Raw genomic sequence first — 16,678 nt, 5'->3', positions numbered from 1 at the left:
ATACCATCAAGTATACCAATATATGCATAATGGAAATCCAAGAAGAAAAGGACCGAAAAGAATATGTGAAGAAATAATTATTGAAAACTTTTCAAACTTTATAAAAGAAATGAATCTACATATCCAAGAAGCAAAATAAACTCTAAGGATTAACTCAAAGAGATACACATGAAGACACATGTAATCAAAAGACAAAGACAGAATCTTGAAAACAAAAAGAGAGAAGTGACCCATAGTATACAAAGATTCCACATAAAGATCAATAGCTGATTTCTCATCAAAAACCATGAAGGACAGAGGCAATGGGATGACATATTCAAAGTGCTGAAAGAAACTCTCAACCAAGACTTGAATATCTGGCAAAACAATCCTTCCAAACAGAAGGAGAAAGTGAGATTCCTACATGAGCAAAAGCTGAGGAAAGGCATCACCAGCAGACTGGCTTTACAAGAAGAGCTAAAGGGAATCCTTCATGCTGAAATGAAAGGGCAATAAACAATACCTCAAAACCATACAAAGAAATAAAGAATACTGCTAAAGATAGCTACATAGGTAACTCTAAGAGCTAGTATTACAGAATTTTTGGTTTGTAAATCCTCTTTTTTTCCCTACATGACTTAAAAGTAAAATGCAGGGGCCGGGCACGGTGGCTCACACCTGTAATCCCAGCACTTTGGGAGGCCGAGGCAGGCAGATCATGAGGTCAGGAGATCGAGACCATCCTGGCTAACACGGTGAAACCCCATCTCTACTAAAAATACAAAAAATTAGCCAGGCATGGTGGCGGGCGCCTGTAGTCCCAGCTACTCAGGGGGCTGAGGCAGGAGAATGGCATAAACCTGGGAGGTGGAGCTTGCAGTGAGCCGAGATCACACCACTGCACTCCAGCCTGGGTGACAGAGCAAGACTCCGTCTCAAAATAAATAAATAAATAAATAAATAAATATATAAATAAAATTTTTTTCAAAAGTAAAACGCAAAAAAAAATTATAAATCTAGGGTAATGGGCACACAATGTGTAATATTGTAATTTGTGGCAATAACAAGAAGGGTGAGACAGAAATGTATAGGAGTAGTGTTCTTTGTATAATTTTGAAGGTAAACTGCGAGTAATTTAATCAAGGTGGTTACAAGTTTAAAGTGTTAATTATACTCCTTAGAGTAACCATTAAAAAAAAAAAAAACTTTTAAAAAAATAGGAAAGGAAACAAGAAAGGAATCAATACTGTAAATTATTTAAAAAAAAAAAAAAAGTGACATTTGGAAAACAAATAACAATGGCCAGGTGCTATGGCTCACACTTATAATCCCCTTGCCTTGGGAGGCCAATACAGGAGGATTGCTTGAGTCCAGAAGTTCAAGACCAGCCTAGGCAACATAATGAGACTCTGTCTCTACAAAAGCTCAAATAATAATAATAATAATAATAATAATAATAATAATAATAATAAACTGGCAACAGTAAGTCCCCATTTATCAGTAGTTATAAATGTAAATGAATTAAACTCTCAAAAGTAGTCAGTAACTGGCAGAATACATTAAACAAAACAAAACCCATAATAAGTCTACAATGCAGTCTACAAATGACTCATAGAATCAAAGACAAAAATAGGTTGAAAGTGAAATAGAAAAAGATCTTCCATGCAAATAATACACTTGATCTCAGCCAAAAGGCCGAGAAGCGATTTTCCATGCAAATAATAACAGAGCCAGAACAGTTATACTAATATGAGACCAACTAGACTGTAAGTCAAAAATTGTTTTCAGAGACAAAGAAGAACACAATATATTGATAAAAAGTCAATCTATCAGGAAGAAGTAACACATGGGCCCGATGCAGTGGCTCATGCTTGTAATCCCGGCACTTTGGGAGGCCAAGGTGGGTAGATCACCTGAGGCCAAAAGTTCGAGACCAGTCTAACCAACATGGTGAGATCCATCTCTACTAAAGATACAAAAATCAGCTGGACTTGGTGGCATGTGCCTGTGGTCCCTGCTATTCAGGAGGCTGAGGCAGGAGAATAGCTTAAACCTGGGGGCGGAGGTTCAATGAGCCGAGACTGTACCACTGCACTCCAGCCTGGGCAACAGAGAAAGATTCTGTCTCAAAAAAAAAAAAGAAGTATCACTTAAAAACTTAACGTGGTCTAGGCCGGGCACGGTGGCTCATGCCTGCAATCCCAGCACTTGGGAGGCCAAGGTGGGCGGATCACAAGGTCAAGAGATCAAGACCATCCTGGCTAATACGGTGAAACCTCATCTCTACTAAAAATACAAAAATAATTAGCCAGGCATGGTGGCGGGCACCTGTAGTCCCAGCTACTAGGGTGGCTGAGGCAGGAGAATGGCCTGAACCCGGGAGGTGGAGCTTGCAGTGAGCTGAGATCACGCCACTGCACTCCAGCCTGGGCGACAGAGCGACACTCCGTCTCAAAAAAAAAAGCAAAAACAAAACAAAAACAACTTACATGGTCTAACAAGAATGCCCCAAAATATACAAAGCAAAAACTGACAGAATTGGAGTGAGAAAAAGACAGTTGTGCAATGAAAATTTCAGAGAGCAATATGCTGCTTCAAATAATAGACAGAACTTCTAGGTAGGTAATTAATAAGAAAATAGGGGAATTCAACACTATAAATCAACTAGATATAACAGACATCTAGACAACATTCCATTCAAAAATAGCAGAATATATATTTTTTCTCAAGCGCACATGCAACATTATCCAGAATACATTATATGTTAGATCACAAAGCAAATCTAATAATTTTTTCTTTTTTCTTTTTTTTTTTTTTTGAGACAGGTTCTCACTCTGTTGCCTAGGCTGGAGTGCAGCAATGCAATCTCAGCTCACTGCACCCTCTGCCTGCCTCCGGGCTCAAGCTATCTTTCCACTTCAGTCTCCTGAGCAGCTGAGACTACAGGCACGTACCACCACACACAGCTAATTTTTGTATTTGTGTAGAGATGGGGTTTTGCCGTGTTGTCCAGCTGGTCTTGAACTCCTGAGCTCAAGTGATCTGCCTGCCTTGGTCTCCCAAAGTGCTAGGATTACATGCATGAGCCACCACACCCAGCTCCAATAAGTTTTTTTTTTTGAGACAGAGTCTCACTCTGTCACCCAGGCTGGAGTGCAGTGGCATGATCACCGCTCACTGCAACCTCTGCTTCCTGGGTTCAAGCAATTCTCCTGCCTTAGCCTCCTGAGTAGCTGGGATTACCAGCATGCACTACCAAGCCCAGCTAATTTTTGTATTTTTAGTAGAAATGAGGTTTCGCCATGCTGGCCAGGCTGGTCTCAAATCCCTGCCTCAAGTGATCCGCCTGCCTTGGTCTCCCAAAGTGCTGGGATTACAGGCATGAGCCACCATGTCTGGCTCTGGCCCTGATAAATTTTTGAAAAGTGAAATCATAAAAAGGACCTTCTCTGACAACAATGGAATGAAACTAAAAATAAAGAGGGAAAATTAGAAAATTCAGAACTATGAGTAGAGTAACATACTCTTAAATAACTAGCGAATTAAAACACACACACACAGACACACACAGAGAGAAAATACTTTGAGATAAATAAAAATAAAAACACACCAAAACTTAAGGGATGTAGTGAAATTAATACTCAGAAAAAAATTTAACACCCATATGAAAAAAGATAACCTTCCACCTTCAGAAATTAGAAAAATTAGAGTACATGAAACTTACAGCTAGCAGAAGGAAGAAAATAAAGTTAAGACCAGAGATAAAATACAGAATAGAAAAACACTACAGAAAATCAGTTAAACAAAAAGGTAGTTCTTTGACCAAAAAAAAAAAAATCAACAAAAACAAGCCTTTATCTAGATGGACAAAAGGAAAATGATTCATATTACTACAATTTGGCTGGGTGCAGTGGCTCACACCTGTAATCTCAGCACTTCAGGAGGCTGAGGCAAGCGATCACCTGAGGTCATGAGTTCAAGACCAGCCTGGCCAACATGGTGAAACCATGTCTCTACAAAAATAAAAAAAATTAGCCAGGCGTGGTGGTGTGCACCTGTGATCCCAGCAACTTGGCAGGCTGAGGCAGAAGAATCACTTGAACCCGGGAGGCGAAGTGTGCAGTGAGCCGAGATCACACCATTGCACTCCAGTTGCAACAGAGCAAGACTCCATATATAATCATATTACTACAATTAAGAATGAAAGTAGAGACACTACTATCAGCATTTCAACAACAAGAAAGAATTATATGAGAATATTATCATCAAAAGCCAAGAAAGATAAGCTAGAGGAAACGAAAAACCACTTGGAAACACAGAAACTACCGAACCGACTTAAGAATAGAAAATCTAAATAGAACTATAACAAGATATAGAATTCTAATCAAACATTTCCCAAAAAGGAAAAGTCCAGCATCAGTTGGCTTCACTGGTGAATTCTACCAAACATTAATGAATAATTCTCAAACTCTTTCAAAAAATAAGACAACACTTAAAATAATGGAAAGAATGTAACTGGATTATTTGTAACTCAAAGGATAAAAGCTTGAGGGCACAGATACTCCATTCTTCATGATGTGCTTATTTCACATTGCATGCCTATATCAAAACATCTCATGTACCCCATAAATACACACACCTACTATGTAACTGCAAATTTTTTCTTTAAAAAATAAGAGAACACTTCCTCATCAATTCTATGAGGATAGCATTACCCTGATACCAAAGCCAAAGACGTCAAAACAAAAGTTACAAAAGAAAAAATATTTCTTTGGAATATACATACAAAAATCCTCAACAAAATTCTAGGAAACTGAATTTAGCAGCATATACTATGACCACATGGCATTTAACCAATGAATGCAAGGAAGGTTCAATATACAAATATCAATCAAAATAATAAACCATATTAATATAATGAATTTAAAAAACAAGTTATCATTTCAACTGGATGCAAAAAGTATTTAAAAGGGCTCAACATCCTTTTATGATAAAAACACTAAACAGGTTGGACCTGTAATCCCAGCACTTTGGGAGGTCGAGGCAGGTGGATCACGAGGTCAGGAAATCACGACCATCCTGGCCAACATGGGGAAACCCTGTCTCTACTAAAAATACAAAAATTAGCTGGGCATGGTGGTGCACGCTTGTAGTCCCAGCTACCTGGGAGGTTGAGGCAGGAGAATTGAACCCAAGAGGCAGAGGTTGCAGTGAGCCAAGATCGTGCCACTGTACTCTAGCTTGGCAACAGAGCATGACTCCGTCTCAAAAAAAGAAAAAAAAAAAAATCCAGAAATAGAAGGAAACTACCTCAACAGGATAAAGGGCATGTATCGAAAACCATAGCTCATATCACACCGAATGGTGAAAGAGTTATAGTTTTTACTCCAAGATAAGAAGACAAAGACACTCATTTTTGTCACTTCTAAATAACACTGTAATGGAAGCTCTATCCAAAGCAATTGTGCAACAAAAAGAATTAACACAGCCAAATTGGAAAGCAAGAAATGAAACTATCTGTAAAAAAACAAAAAATTTAGAGATGGGGTCTTGCTATGTTGCACAGGCTAGAGTGCAGTGACTATTCACAAGCATGATCATAGTGCACTACAGCCTCAAATGACCCTGACCTCAAATTCGAGTTCAAGACCAGCATGGCCAACATGGTGAAACTCCATCTCTACTAAAAATACAAAAATCAGCCTGGTATAGTGGTGCACACCTGTATTCCCAGCTACTTGGGAGGGTTGAGGCATGAGAACCACTTGAACCCAGGAGGCTCCTGACCTCAAATGACCCTCCCTACTCAGCCTCCCAAGTATCTGGGACTACAGGCACATGCCACTATGCTCAGCAATGAAACTACCATTATTGACAGATGACATGATCTAATATATGGAAATCCACAACAATCCACAAAAAAACTATTAGTGCTAATAAATTCAACAAAGTTGCAGGATACAAGATCAATACACAGGCTGGGTGTGGTGGCTCACACTTGTAATCCCAGAGCTTTGGGAGGCCAAGGGGGGATGGATCACTTAAGTCCAGGAGTTCAAGACCAGCCTGGCCAACATGGTGAAACTCTATCTCTACTAAAAATACAAAAATTAGCCAGGTGTGGTTGTACATGACTGTAATACCAGCTACTTGGGAAGCTGAGGCACGAGAATCGCTTGAATCTGGGAGGCATAGGCTGCAGTGAGCCAAGATTACGCCACTGCACTCCAGCCTAGGTGACAGAGCAAGACCCTGTCTCAAAATAAATAAAATAAATACATAAATAAATAATCAACACACAAAAATCAGTTGTATTTCTATATACTACCAAGGAACAAGTCAAAAAAGAAATAAAGAAAACAATTTCATTTACATTTGAATAAAAAGAATAAAATACTTTGGAATACATTTAACCAAAGAGGTATAAAACCTGTTTACTAAAATCTACAAAATACTGTCAAAATGAAAGAGCTTAATTAATCAAAAGATATCTCAAGTTCATGAATTGGAAGCCTTAATATTATTAAGATGGCAATACTGCTTAAAGTGATCTACAAAGTAAATGAAGCCCCTATCAAAATGACAATGACCCTTTTATAGAAATGAAAAAGTCAACTTACACCCACTAAGAAGATCTAAATCAGAGTAACAGATAATATGTGTTGGTGATGATATAGAGAAATTACAACACTCATACATTGCTAGCAGAATGTAAAATGGTATAGCTGCTGTGAAAAAGTTTAGTAGTCTCCAAAAATTAAAGATAGAATTACTATATTACCTGGCAAACTCCACTTCTACGTATATACCCACAAGAATTAAAAACCAGTACTGAAACAAAACCTTGTATATGAATGTTCATAGGAGCACTATTTATAGTAGTCAAAAGGTGGACACACCAAAGTGTTCATCTATTAATGAATGAATAAAATGTGGCACATGCATAAAACGGAATATAATTCAGCCACAAAAAGAACTAAGTACTGATACATGCAATATAATATGGATGAACATTGAAAACAGTAAGGTAAAAGAAGCCAGACACAAAGGTAATGTATTGTATGATTCCACTTATGTGATATATACAGTATACGCAAATCCATAGAGAGAGAAAACAGATTTGTAGTTTCCAAGGCACAAGGTGATGGCAAAACAGGATGTGACTGCTAATGGGGGTACTGGGTTTCTGTTTAAGGTGGTAAAAAAAATTCGGGAACTAGACAGTAGTGATAGTTGTACAATGTTGCAAATCTACTTAACGCCACCAAATTGTACACTTTAAAATGGTTAAACTGGTTACATGTATTCTACCACACTAAAAAAAAAGTTTCTGTTCTAAAGGCTTTCCTAAAAACAGATGTGAGATTTCTCCAAAATAAAACAGATTTGGAAATAAAATAGTTATACTGATTTTGTATGCTAAGAGTTGACAAATTTTTAGGGTTTGCAGGCCCTCTTTCTTGTTTCTATTACTCACCTATGCTGATATAGCATGAAAGCAACCAAAGACATTAAGTAAGTGAATAGGTGTGACTGTGTTCCGATAAAACTTAATTTACAAAAACATGAAGCCAGCCAGATTTGGCCTAAGAGATAAAGCTGGCCAACCCCTGTTGTATATTATTGTTCTTTTTTTGTGTTAATGGAGTTATTATGAGAAAGTACAAATATGCTGCATTATAAAGTTGAGTTAAATTACAGCAAAGTTGTATCGGAATAGTTTATAGTAGGAAAAGACTTACTGAGAATCAAATCAATACTAATAAAATAAATTAAAATATCACTCAAACAGAACAGATAAAATGACACATTCGTTTTACATTTATTTAAGCATTACCAAATATGAATTACAATGTGAACAACAAATAATGCATAATCATTTTTTAAGCTGAAAACTTTTCCTTTTGCCCAACTCCAGTGAGAGTATCTAACTTAACTTCCTTTTAACTATCTTTCTTATTTTTTTTAATACTTTGCAACTAAGATGAAGTTTTATAATGAAACTCTGAAACTTTCCAACTTTCTAATACCCTTTTTGGAAATTATTATTATTACATTATTATTATCTGAAATGGAGTTTCACTCTTGTTGCCAAGGCTGGAGTGCAACGGCACGATCTCAGCTCAGGGCAACCTCCACCTCCCGGGTTCAAGCGATTCTCCTGCCTCAGCCTCTCGATTACAGGCATGCACCACCACACCCGGCTAATTTTGTATTTTCAGTAGAGACGGGGTCTTTCTCCATGTTGGTCAGGCTGGTCTTGAACTCCTGACCTCGGGGGATCCACCCGCCTCGGCCTCCCAAAGTGGTGGGATTACAGGCATGAGCCACCACGCCCAGCCTGAAATTGTTTTTATAACTATTACTACATAGCTGGGTACTGGTTATTCTTCCTTCATTTTATTTTTTAGTTTGGTTTCTGCAATCATGGTTAAAAAGCACCTTAGGACACTTAAAGAGATTAGACCTAAGAAATGTTTACTACTTCATAAACCACTACCTACTTGAGATATCAACAAATAATAAAATGAAATAGAGACAGAACAACAAAAACAAAAATTGCTCAGTTAATTTATACACCACATATATCAGGTGAGACAAGTATCAAATTGAAACTTTAAGAAATGTTTTTAATAGTACAGACTTCAAAAGGATTAATATTGAACTCTAAATCAGTACTCTCTTTTATAGCTCAGCTAAATTCTAAAATAATATGGACCATTAACTTTAAGCCCATAATAAATGAAATTATAGTGAGTGGTTCAGTGGTTTGCACACAGATCTTCGATTAATACTGGTTAAATGAAATCATGCCAAGAAATAACTTGTCCACAGAAAGCTACAGTAAAATGTTTTATGAAAACTAGTGTCTAGAAATTTATTCTTCCTATTCAATTCCTCAGCTGGAGAGGATGAAGAATGTACCTCCACGCAGAAACGAAGAGTAAAATATTTACTTCTAACCATCTCCTTGATTAGTATTTTTCTTCACTACCTGCCATTGGCATTTATCCTACATAAAGATCCTCTTAATCATAAACAATATGTATAAACCTGTCTTTCAAAAATTTTTATGTCATTTCTATAAAGGACCTTATATTACAGGGTAATTTCTTTTTTAAAAAAATACATAAAGTAGTTGGAGAAACTATTAGATAAATCACTTTAAGTAAAATTCTAATCCTGAAAGAAAAATCTCTATCTTAAAATCTTTGTTCTTTTAATAAAATTTAAAACATACTGACATCCTAAATACACTATCTGTTCAAGTATTAAGGATTCCCTGCTATAGCAATATGCAAATTTTATTGTATTATAAACTACTATATATCCTTGTTTTTGCAGAATAATTATTTTACATTTATATCAGTAAGCATCAAGTGAGCAATGACCACTGTTAAGTGTGGTTTAAGAGAACATAAAAGACACAGATAACAATTTGAAAATTTCTCTTGGTTCTACCTACTTTCAAGCTACTGTAGGCCTGATAACCATGAGACAAATTTAAAAGTATGACTGAAGAACTTAATTACATATGTAGAATATAGTGGAGTATATAGTTTTTGATACATACTTAATTGTGATAAAGTACTTACTCTAAAAGAGGTGGAAGTATTTCACAATTCAAAACAAAATCTCTGCATTCTGCATTGTCACCAGCAATATTGCCAAGTGCCCAAACAGCCTTAGGAAAAAAAAAAAAATTATCTTAAAACAATATTTTAAATTAGAGGCTTTCCTTCAGGAATGAGATTTTAGTACAGAATGAACAAAGCAACAGTTTGTGACATGTTAAAAAAAAAAGTAGAGAAGAAAAACTTTCAAAATGCAATTTAATATTTTTATTCAAATTGAAAGATAGGACATTTAAAAAGTTTTCCAGCTGAGCAGGGTGGCTCACATGTGTAATTCCAGCACTTTGGGAAACTGAGGTGGACAGATCGCTTGAGACCAGGAGTTCAAACCCAGCCTGGGCAACATGGTAAAACCCTGTCTCTACCAAAAAAATGACAAAAATTAGCTGAGTGTGGTGGCATGCACCTGTCATCTCAGCTACTTGGGAGGCTAAGGTGTGAGGATCACTTGAGCCCAGGAGGCAGAGGTTGCAATGAGCCATGCTCCACCTTGGGCAACAGAGTGAAACTCTGTCTCCAAAAAAACAGTTTTCCTTGCGTACTAGTGAAATATCTATACTGTTCAACAAAGAGCATAGTTTACTCTGAATTTACACAGAAAGACAAAATATATCTATCTAGCACATTTTCCAATTATAATCATGCACTGCATAACATTTTAGTCAATAACAGACTGCATATAAGATGGTAGTCTCAAAATATTGTAACACCGTATCTTTACTGTACCTTTTGTATTTTTAGATACACAAATACTTACCACTATAGTCTATAGTAGGCCAGGTGCAGTGGCTCATGCCCGTAATCCCAGCACTTTGGGAGGTGAGGTGGGCAGATCACTTGAGGTCAAGAGTTTGCAACCAGCCTGGCCAACATGGTGAAACCCCGTCTCTACTAAAAACACAAAAACTAGCTGGGTGTGATTGCAGGTGCCTGTAATCCCAGCTACTCAGGAGACTGAAGCGTAAGAATTGCTTGAAACCCAGGAGGTGGTGGTTGCAGCGCAGATCATGTCACTGCACTGCAGCCTGAGTGACACGGCAAGACTCTGTCTCAAAAAAAAGAAAAACTGCCTACAGCATTTTTAGTACAGTAACATGCTGTATAGGTTTGTAGACTGGATGCAAAAGGCCATGCTACAAACCATCTAGGTCTGTGTAAATAGACTCCATGGAATATGCACAATGATGAAAATGTGTTTCTCAGAACACATACTGATTTACTAAATTTCAATTAGGTAAGAAATTATGCAAATGCAAATTATCATATTATTTTATCATTTACTTTTGTACTAACACCATAAACTTTTCGTGTTAGTACAAAAGTAGACATGCTACTTTTCAATTGGGAAAGTTTTATTTCAATGTTTAAAATATAAGTTAGTATTTTTAACATCTACTCTAGACCTAAGATTTTTCTGTTTGTTTTTAAGAAAAACCTTTAAACTAAAGACATTTTCTACCTTGTGGAGGATAATATTCTGTTGGTGGAGATCTTAATTGGTATAACATTCTTGGAGTCTGACTTTGAAATACATAGTAAGAGCTTTAAAAATTTTATCTTTTGGCCGGGCACAGTGGCTCACGACTGTAATCCCAGCACTTTGGGAGGCGTAAGCAGACGGATCACTTGAGGTCAGGAGTTCGAGACCAGCCTGGCCAACATGGAGAAACCCCATCTCTACTAGAAATACAAAAATTAGCTGGGCGTGGCGGCAGGCGCCTGTAATCCCAGCTACTCGGGAGGCCTGAGGCAGGAAAATTGCTTGAACCTGGGGAGCGGAGGCTGCAGTGAGCCGAGATCGTGCCATTGCACTTCAGCCTGGGGGACAAGAGCAAGACTTCGTCTCAAAAAAAAAAAAAAAAAAAAAGAAAATTTTTCTTTTGACAGGGTAGTCATTTTTCCTAGTAAAATAATCAAAAGGCACATAAAGAGTGATGACATATAATGATATTCATATTATTAACAACACCAATAAGCTAGAAATAATCCAAGTGTACAACAATTGAGGAATAGATAACAAATTATGGTACATGTCTGAGCAGATATTGAGTAATCAGTAAAATTTCCTTGGAAGAATAATTACTGCCATAAGAAAAGGCTCCCAATGTTAGTGTTAACTGAAAAAATATATATATAAAATGAAATGAATAAAATGGTAGAGAGATCAACAGATTCATATACATAAAAATGACGCAAAACAAAAATGTCAAATGACTTGATTTTATTCAGATGGTACAATTATATGTAATTAAATTTTCCCTCTTACAACAAAACTTTATTAAATTTATTTAAAAATGGTTCTATTCAAAGTAATGTGATACTCTTAAAACAAGCAACAAAATAATCTACATACACGCAGAGAACAAGAAGTCAAACCAGTCCCGCTTTAAAACCCAGCTCTGACATTCATTGTGACTTTAAGTAAGTTACTAACTTTTGAGTCTCAGTATGCACTTTTTTTTTGAGACAAATCTCGCTCTGTCACCCAGGCTGAAGTACAGTGGCATGATCTCAGCTCTCTGCAACCTCTGCCTCCAAAAGCTCAAGGAATTCTTGTGCCTCAGCTTCCTGAGGAGCTGTGGCACCATGTCTGGCTAATTTTTGTATTTTTAGCAGAGCTGGGATTTTGCCATGTTGGCCAGGCTGGCCTCGAACTCCGGGCCTCAAGTGATCTGATCGCCTCAGCTTTCCCAAGTGCTGAGAATATAGACATGAGCCACCATGCCCAGCCTCAGTATGCACTTTTATAAACAGGAATAGTAATTCCTATGCTAGCTGCAATCACATTTATAGAGAACCCAGGATTATGTCTGGAACTGTTCATTCTTCCTCCCTTCTAACTTAACACCAAAAGCACTACTGTAATTTAATGCAATATACAGCAATTAGAAACAAAAATGAATTATACATTGTAATTACAAATGGTACTTTCAAGAGAAAACTGAATTCTAGTGCATATAACAATACAAATTAGAAACGTACCTGCTCTTGAACATCTTCATGTTCAGAATTAAGAAGTTTGATAAAAATTGGAACAGCCCCAGTTTCAATCACTACCTTAGTATGCAGAAAAGTTCCAGATGCTATATTAGTTAATGCCCATGCAGCTTCAAACTAAGAAGAAAAAAAGATAAAATAAAGGAAAGAACCAAAGAAATGCCAGAAAGGCAAAGAAGGAAAGAGAGGGAGTAAAGACCTGCTAGGACAACTGTGAAAGACTGACTTAATAAGGTTCACCGTGAAGTCAGATTTAAGGATTAAAAACTCTTAGGAAAAAAAGTAATTGTCATCAAAGATCACTGATTACAGAAGAGATAACTGATAAAAATGTAATGAAAATATACAAAATCAACAATATATAAACACCTTTGAATTTATAATTCATAAAACTCCTCTTTATTATTACAGAGCCAAGCATTCTAAAGCAAGCAGTTTAAAAACAAATACGAGACACTACTTGTAACAACAGTATGTTCAGGACACTTAGAATCATAAGAGGTACTTATTTCTCTACAGATCATGTAACTTTCTACTTATTTAAGAAACAAAAAAATTAGAAGTTGAGAGATTTAGGTATCCGTCCAACATCAAGCTTTCATTATTAACAGAGCCAGTGCTGGGACTTCTGGTATTTTTTTAAGCTGCAGAGTCTCTGAGAAGTTACTCATATCAACTCAATTAAAATCTGAATATATATATACATTATGGATTTAAAATAAAAGCAACTGAGAAAATTCAACCATGGCTCCAAAACAATGAACTAGTGAATTACTGAAAGCAACCCACAAATCCAAAGGCAAACTAAGCAGCGACTATAGCTTAAAAAATATTTCACATATTTGACATATAAAATTAACCATGAAAAAAATTTTTTTAATATTTCACATAAATGTAGATGTCATTATAAGTAACAAAAAATGTACCCAAAGGCATTACTGAAATACTAAAAAGTACAGTTACTTTTACGTTTAGGACTAAGAACAAATTTTAAAGGGAATTTATATTTAAAAATAATGGAGACCATAGTTCTAACCAATTGTAGATAATGAAATAAACTAGTGGACAACTAAAAGGTTACTCTACAAACTTGCCCCTAGTATCCCCCAGAAAGCCTTAGTGGAGACTGGTAAAGTCAGAAGTCTACCAGCAACCAATTAAACATAAAACGAGTGATAAGCAAGTGACAACTGTGAAAACCTAGAGCGTATGGCTACAATTTTTTAAAAAAAGGTAAACTTTCCAGTTAAAAAAAGAAAATAGAGACAGAATGCCTATTCAGCCTCCTTTCATTTTAACTATCTGACAACAATGGCAACACCTCTGATTTGTCAAAAGGAGTCAAAAACCTGGATATTCATTTGAAATCCCCCAATTTTTTTTTTTTTTTTTTTTTGAGATGGAGTCTCGCTGTGTCTCCCAGGCTGGAGTGCAGCGGCGTGATCTCGGCTCACTGCAAGCTCCGCCTCCCGGGTTCACGCCATTCTCCCGCCTCAGCCTCCCAAGTAGCTGAGACTACAGGCGCCCGCCACCACGCCCGGCTAGTTTTTTTGTATTTTTAGTAGAGACGGGGTTTCACCATGTTAGCCAGGATAGTCTCGATCTCCTGACCTCGTGATCCACCCGCCTCGGCCTCCCAAAGTGCTGGGATTTCAGGCTTGAGCCACCGCGCCCGGCCAATCCCCCAATTTTTTAACGTTTAATATCTAATTCACGTTTTAAAACATGCGCAGGCCAACAAAACTTGTTTGTAGGCCCCCAGTGTGAGATCTGTTAGTTAGATGGACCAATCATATGAACTAACATGCTTCACATGTGCTTGGGTAACATGGCACAACATGTAGCTGTCCCAAGACCACACTGTTGAATTTCTATAGTTTTTAATTACAGTGATTAATAAATGTTTAACTTCTCAGTGTGTGTGTGTGTTTGTTTATTTAGAGACAGGGCCCAGGCTGGAGTGCAGTGGTGTGATCACAGCTCACTGTAACCTCAAACGTCTGGGCTCAAGTTATACTCTCACTTCAGTCTCCCAAGTAGATGAGACTACAGGTGCATGCCACCACAGTCAGCTAACTTTTATTATTTTTGTAGAGGTGAGGTCTCACTATTTTCCCAGGCTGGTCTCAAACTCCTGGGTTCAAGAGGTCCTCCCTCTTCAGCTTCCCAAAGTGCTGGGATTACAGGTGTGAACCACCATGCCCAGCAAATCTTCCCACACTGTGCTGTCTACACATGCTATCTTCTAAACCTAGTATTAATTTTCCTCTTTTCAGTCTGCCAAAGGCTCCTTCATCCTCAAGACTAGTCCTGCAACACTACCTTTATGAAGTCTTAAACTTAAACTTCCCCTAAACAGAGTAAGTTGCTATGTTCTGTATCCCCAGAGTACGTTGTTTATAGCTCTGTTAGAGCACTAAGGACATGACGTTACCACAGATCTTTTTTATGTCTGTCTTTCCCAGGAGAAAGTGAGGAATTTCTCTGGACAGGACATCTGAATTTTGGAACTACAATATCTTACATGATGCGTGGCTCAAACTAGTTCTCAATAACTTTACTTATTCACATTCAATCATTTCTTCTTTCCTTCAATTGGAATTAAAAAGCCAAATAATAGGTATCAAGAGGTCTGGGTTTTAGTCTGGACTTAGGGCTTGTATAAAGCCATGGAACCAGATTTCATGATCTCTAATTCAAAATAATTGACAATAAAACTGTAACATGACTAAAGTAGCCTCTTAGAGACTCTTATTGTAAACATTCTCAACAATTTTTCACATTCACACATGCAATACATTCCTTTGCTTATACCTAAAATGTGAGGATCTTTCCCAAATTATTCAGCTAGGTAGACCACTACTCTTAAGTCTTAAATTCAATAATTGTTACTGAAGTAACAGTCCTCCATTATTGACAATAGCATTTATAAGTTAGATGTATGTCTTGTGCAATTCCTGATACACAGATAAAATTCCAACCTGTACTCTGACTTAAGAAAATACATAGCAATGAATGTCAGGAAAACCAATCTTTTTTTAACATTAAAATATTCACAAACTTCAGTAAATTACCATTAGTAGCAAATTATTTGGAAGACATCTTAAAATTGTAACTATATCATGGTTAAGAACCCATGTTCTTTATGACAAACTTAACTCTGATCATATTTCTACTAGATAACACTAAATACTAATTTATTCTGTTTTGAAAAAAAGAACTAATCAATCAGCTAAAAGTGTTTTAAGAGGTAAAAGTTAGAACCCTGGCTAGCTAAGAATCAAAATAAATGTAACAACATTTTAGTCCGAAGTTTTCTAAAACAAAAAAGTTATTAAAGGTTAACAACTATAAATTGTTTATTAACAGTAGTAATGATTTTATATACTTTTTCCAAAATTGCTTAATAAAATAACAATTCCTAGAAAAAACTAGCACTGCAACCATGTCCAAGGCAAGACAGGTGGCACTACCTTTTCTTTTAATTACCAAGTATTTACTTAATGCTTACAATAGAGTCAATACTGCAGAAGTTGCTTTCACTAGAAACTTTAACATGTCATTTCTAGAGAAAAATTAAGAAAGAAAACTTTAGACTCACTTGTAAAGTGCAATTTTCATTTCTTTCAAGAAATTTCACAAATCTCTGTACAACTCCTGGTTTCTGTATAACTTGATCTATTGGTGGATTAGGTTCTAAAAATTTAAAAAGACTTAAGTTATTACAAATACACAAAAAGAAAACAATCTGGTCCCTGTGTCCATTAACAGGGCACATAAAATAACTCTTTCCTAGGCTTCCCTGACCCAAGATTAAAACCCTTAGCTAGATGTAATTGAAGTCAAATTTTCTCCAGAGTATAACTTTTTTTGTACATTTTGCAAATTCCACTTTCTCATTCACTGCAAGAAATTTTAAAAATATTTCCTACATAAACATTTAAATTTTATAAATTGAAGGCTATTGAAGACACCTTCAAAACACTGATTATTTCTGTCCAAAACTCAAAATACCAACTGAGGAATAAAGTTGCCACTAATTCTTTACAGTACTACCCTCAATTTCT

At 36.5% G+C, this 16,678-nt stretch overlaps 1 protein-coding gene and 1 pseudogene across 5 annotated transcripts in view; both read right to left on the bottom strand.

The window, feature by feature from the left end:
• The window catches only part of KPNA5 (karyopherin subunit alpha 5), a 53,672-nt gene that overhangs the window by 21,982 nt on the left and 15,012 nt on the right, over window positions 1–16,678 (bottom strand). For 3 of the 5 annotated variants that reach the window (XM_005551660.5, XM_005551659.5, XM_015448586.4), the window contains 3 exons: window positions 16,213–16,307; window positions 12,597–12,728; window positions 9,576–9,664 (listed from right to left, as the gene is read on the bottom strand). In XM_005551660.5, coding sequence (XP_005551717.3) covers window positions 9,576–9,664; window positions 12,597–12,728; window positions 16,213–16,307 — 316 coding nt within the window. Of the gene's footprint in view, window positions 1–9,575; window positions 9,667–12,596; window positions 12,729–16,212; window positions 16,308–16,678 lie in introns of those variants that run through there. The other 2 variants (XM_074036929.1, XM_074036930.1) reach the window with 2 other exon arrangements.
• Window positions 1,591–1,686, bottom strand: LOC123573291 (U2 spliceosomal RNA; annotated as a pseudogene).

This window comes from Macaca fascicularis, chromosome 4 (genome assembly GCF_037993035.2).
Source record: "Macaca fascicularis isolate 582-1 chromosome 4, T2T-MFA8v1.1".
Taxonomy (NCBI): domain Eukaryota; kingdom Metazoa; phylum Chordata; class Mammalia; order Primates; family Cercopithecidae; genus Macaca; species Macaca fascicularis.
This window is presented reverse-complemented; position numbering and strand designations above follow the sequence as displayed.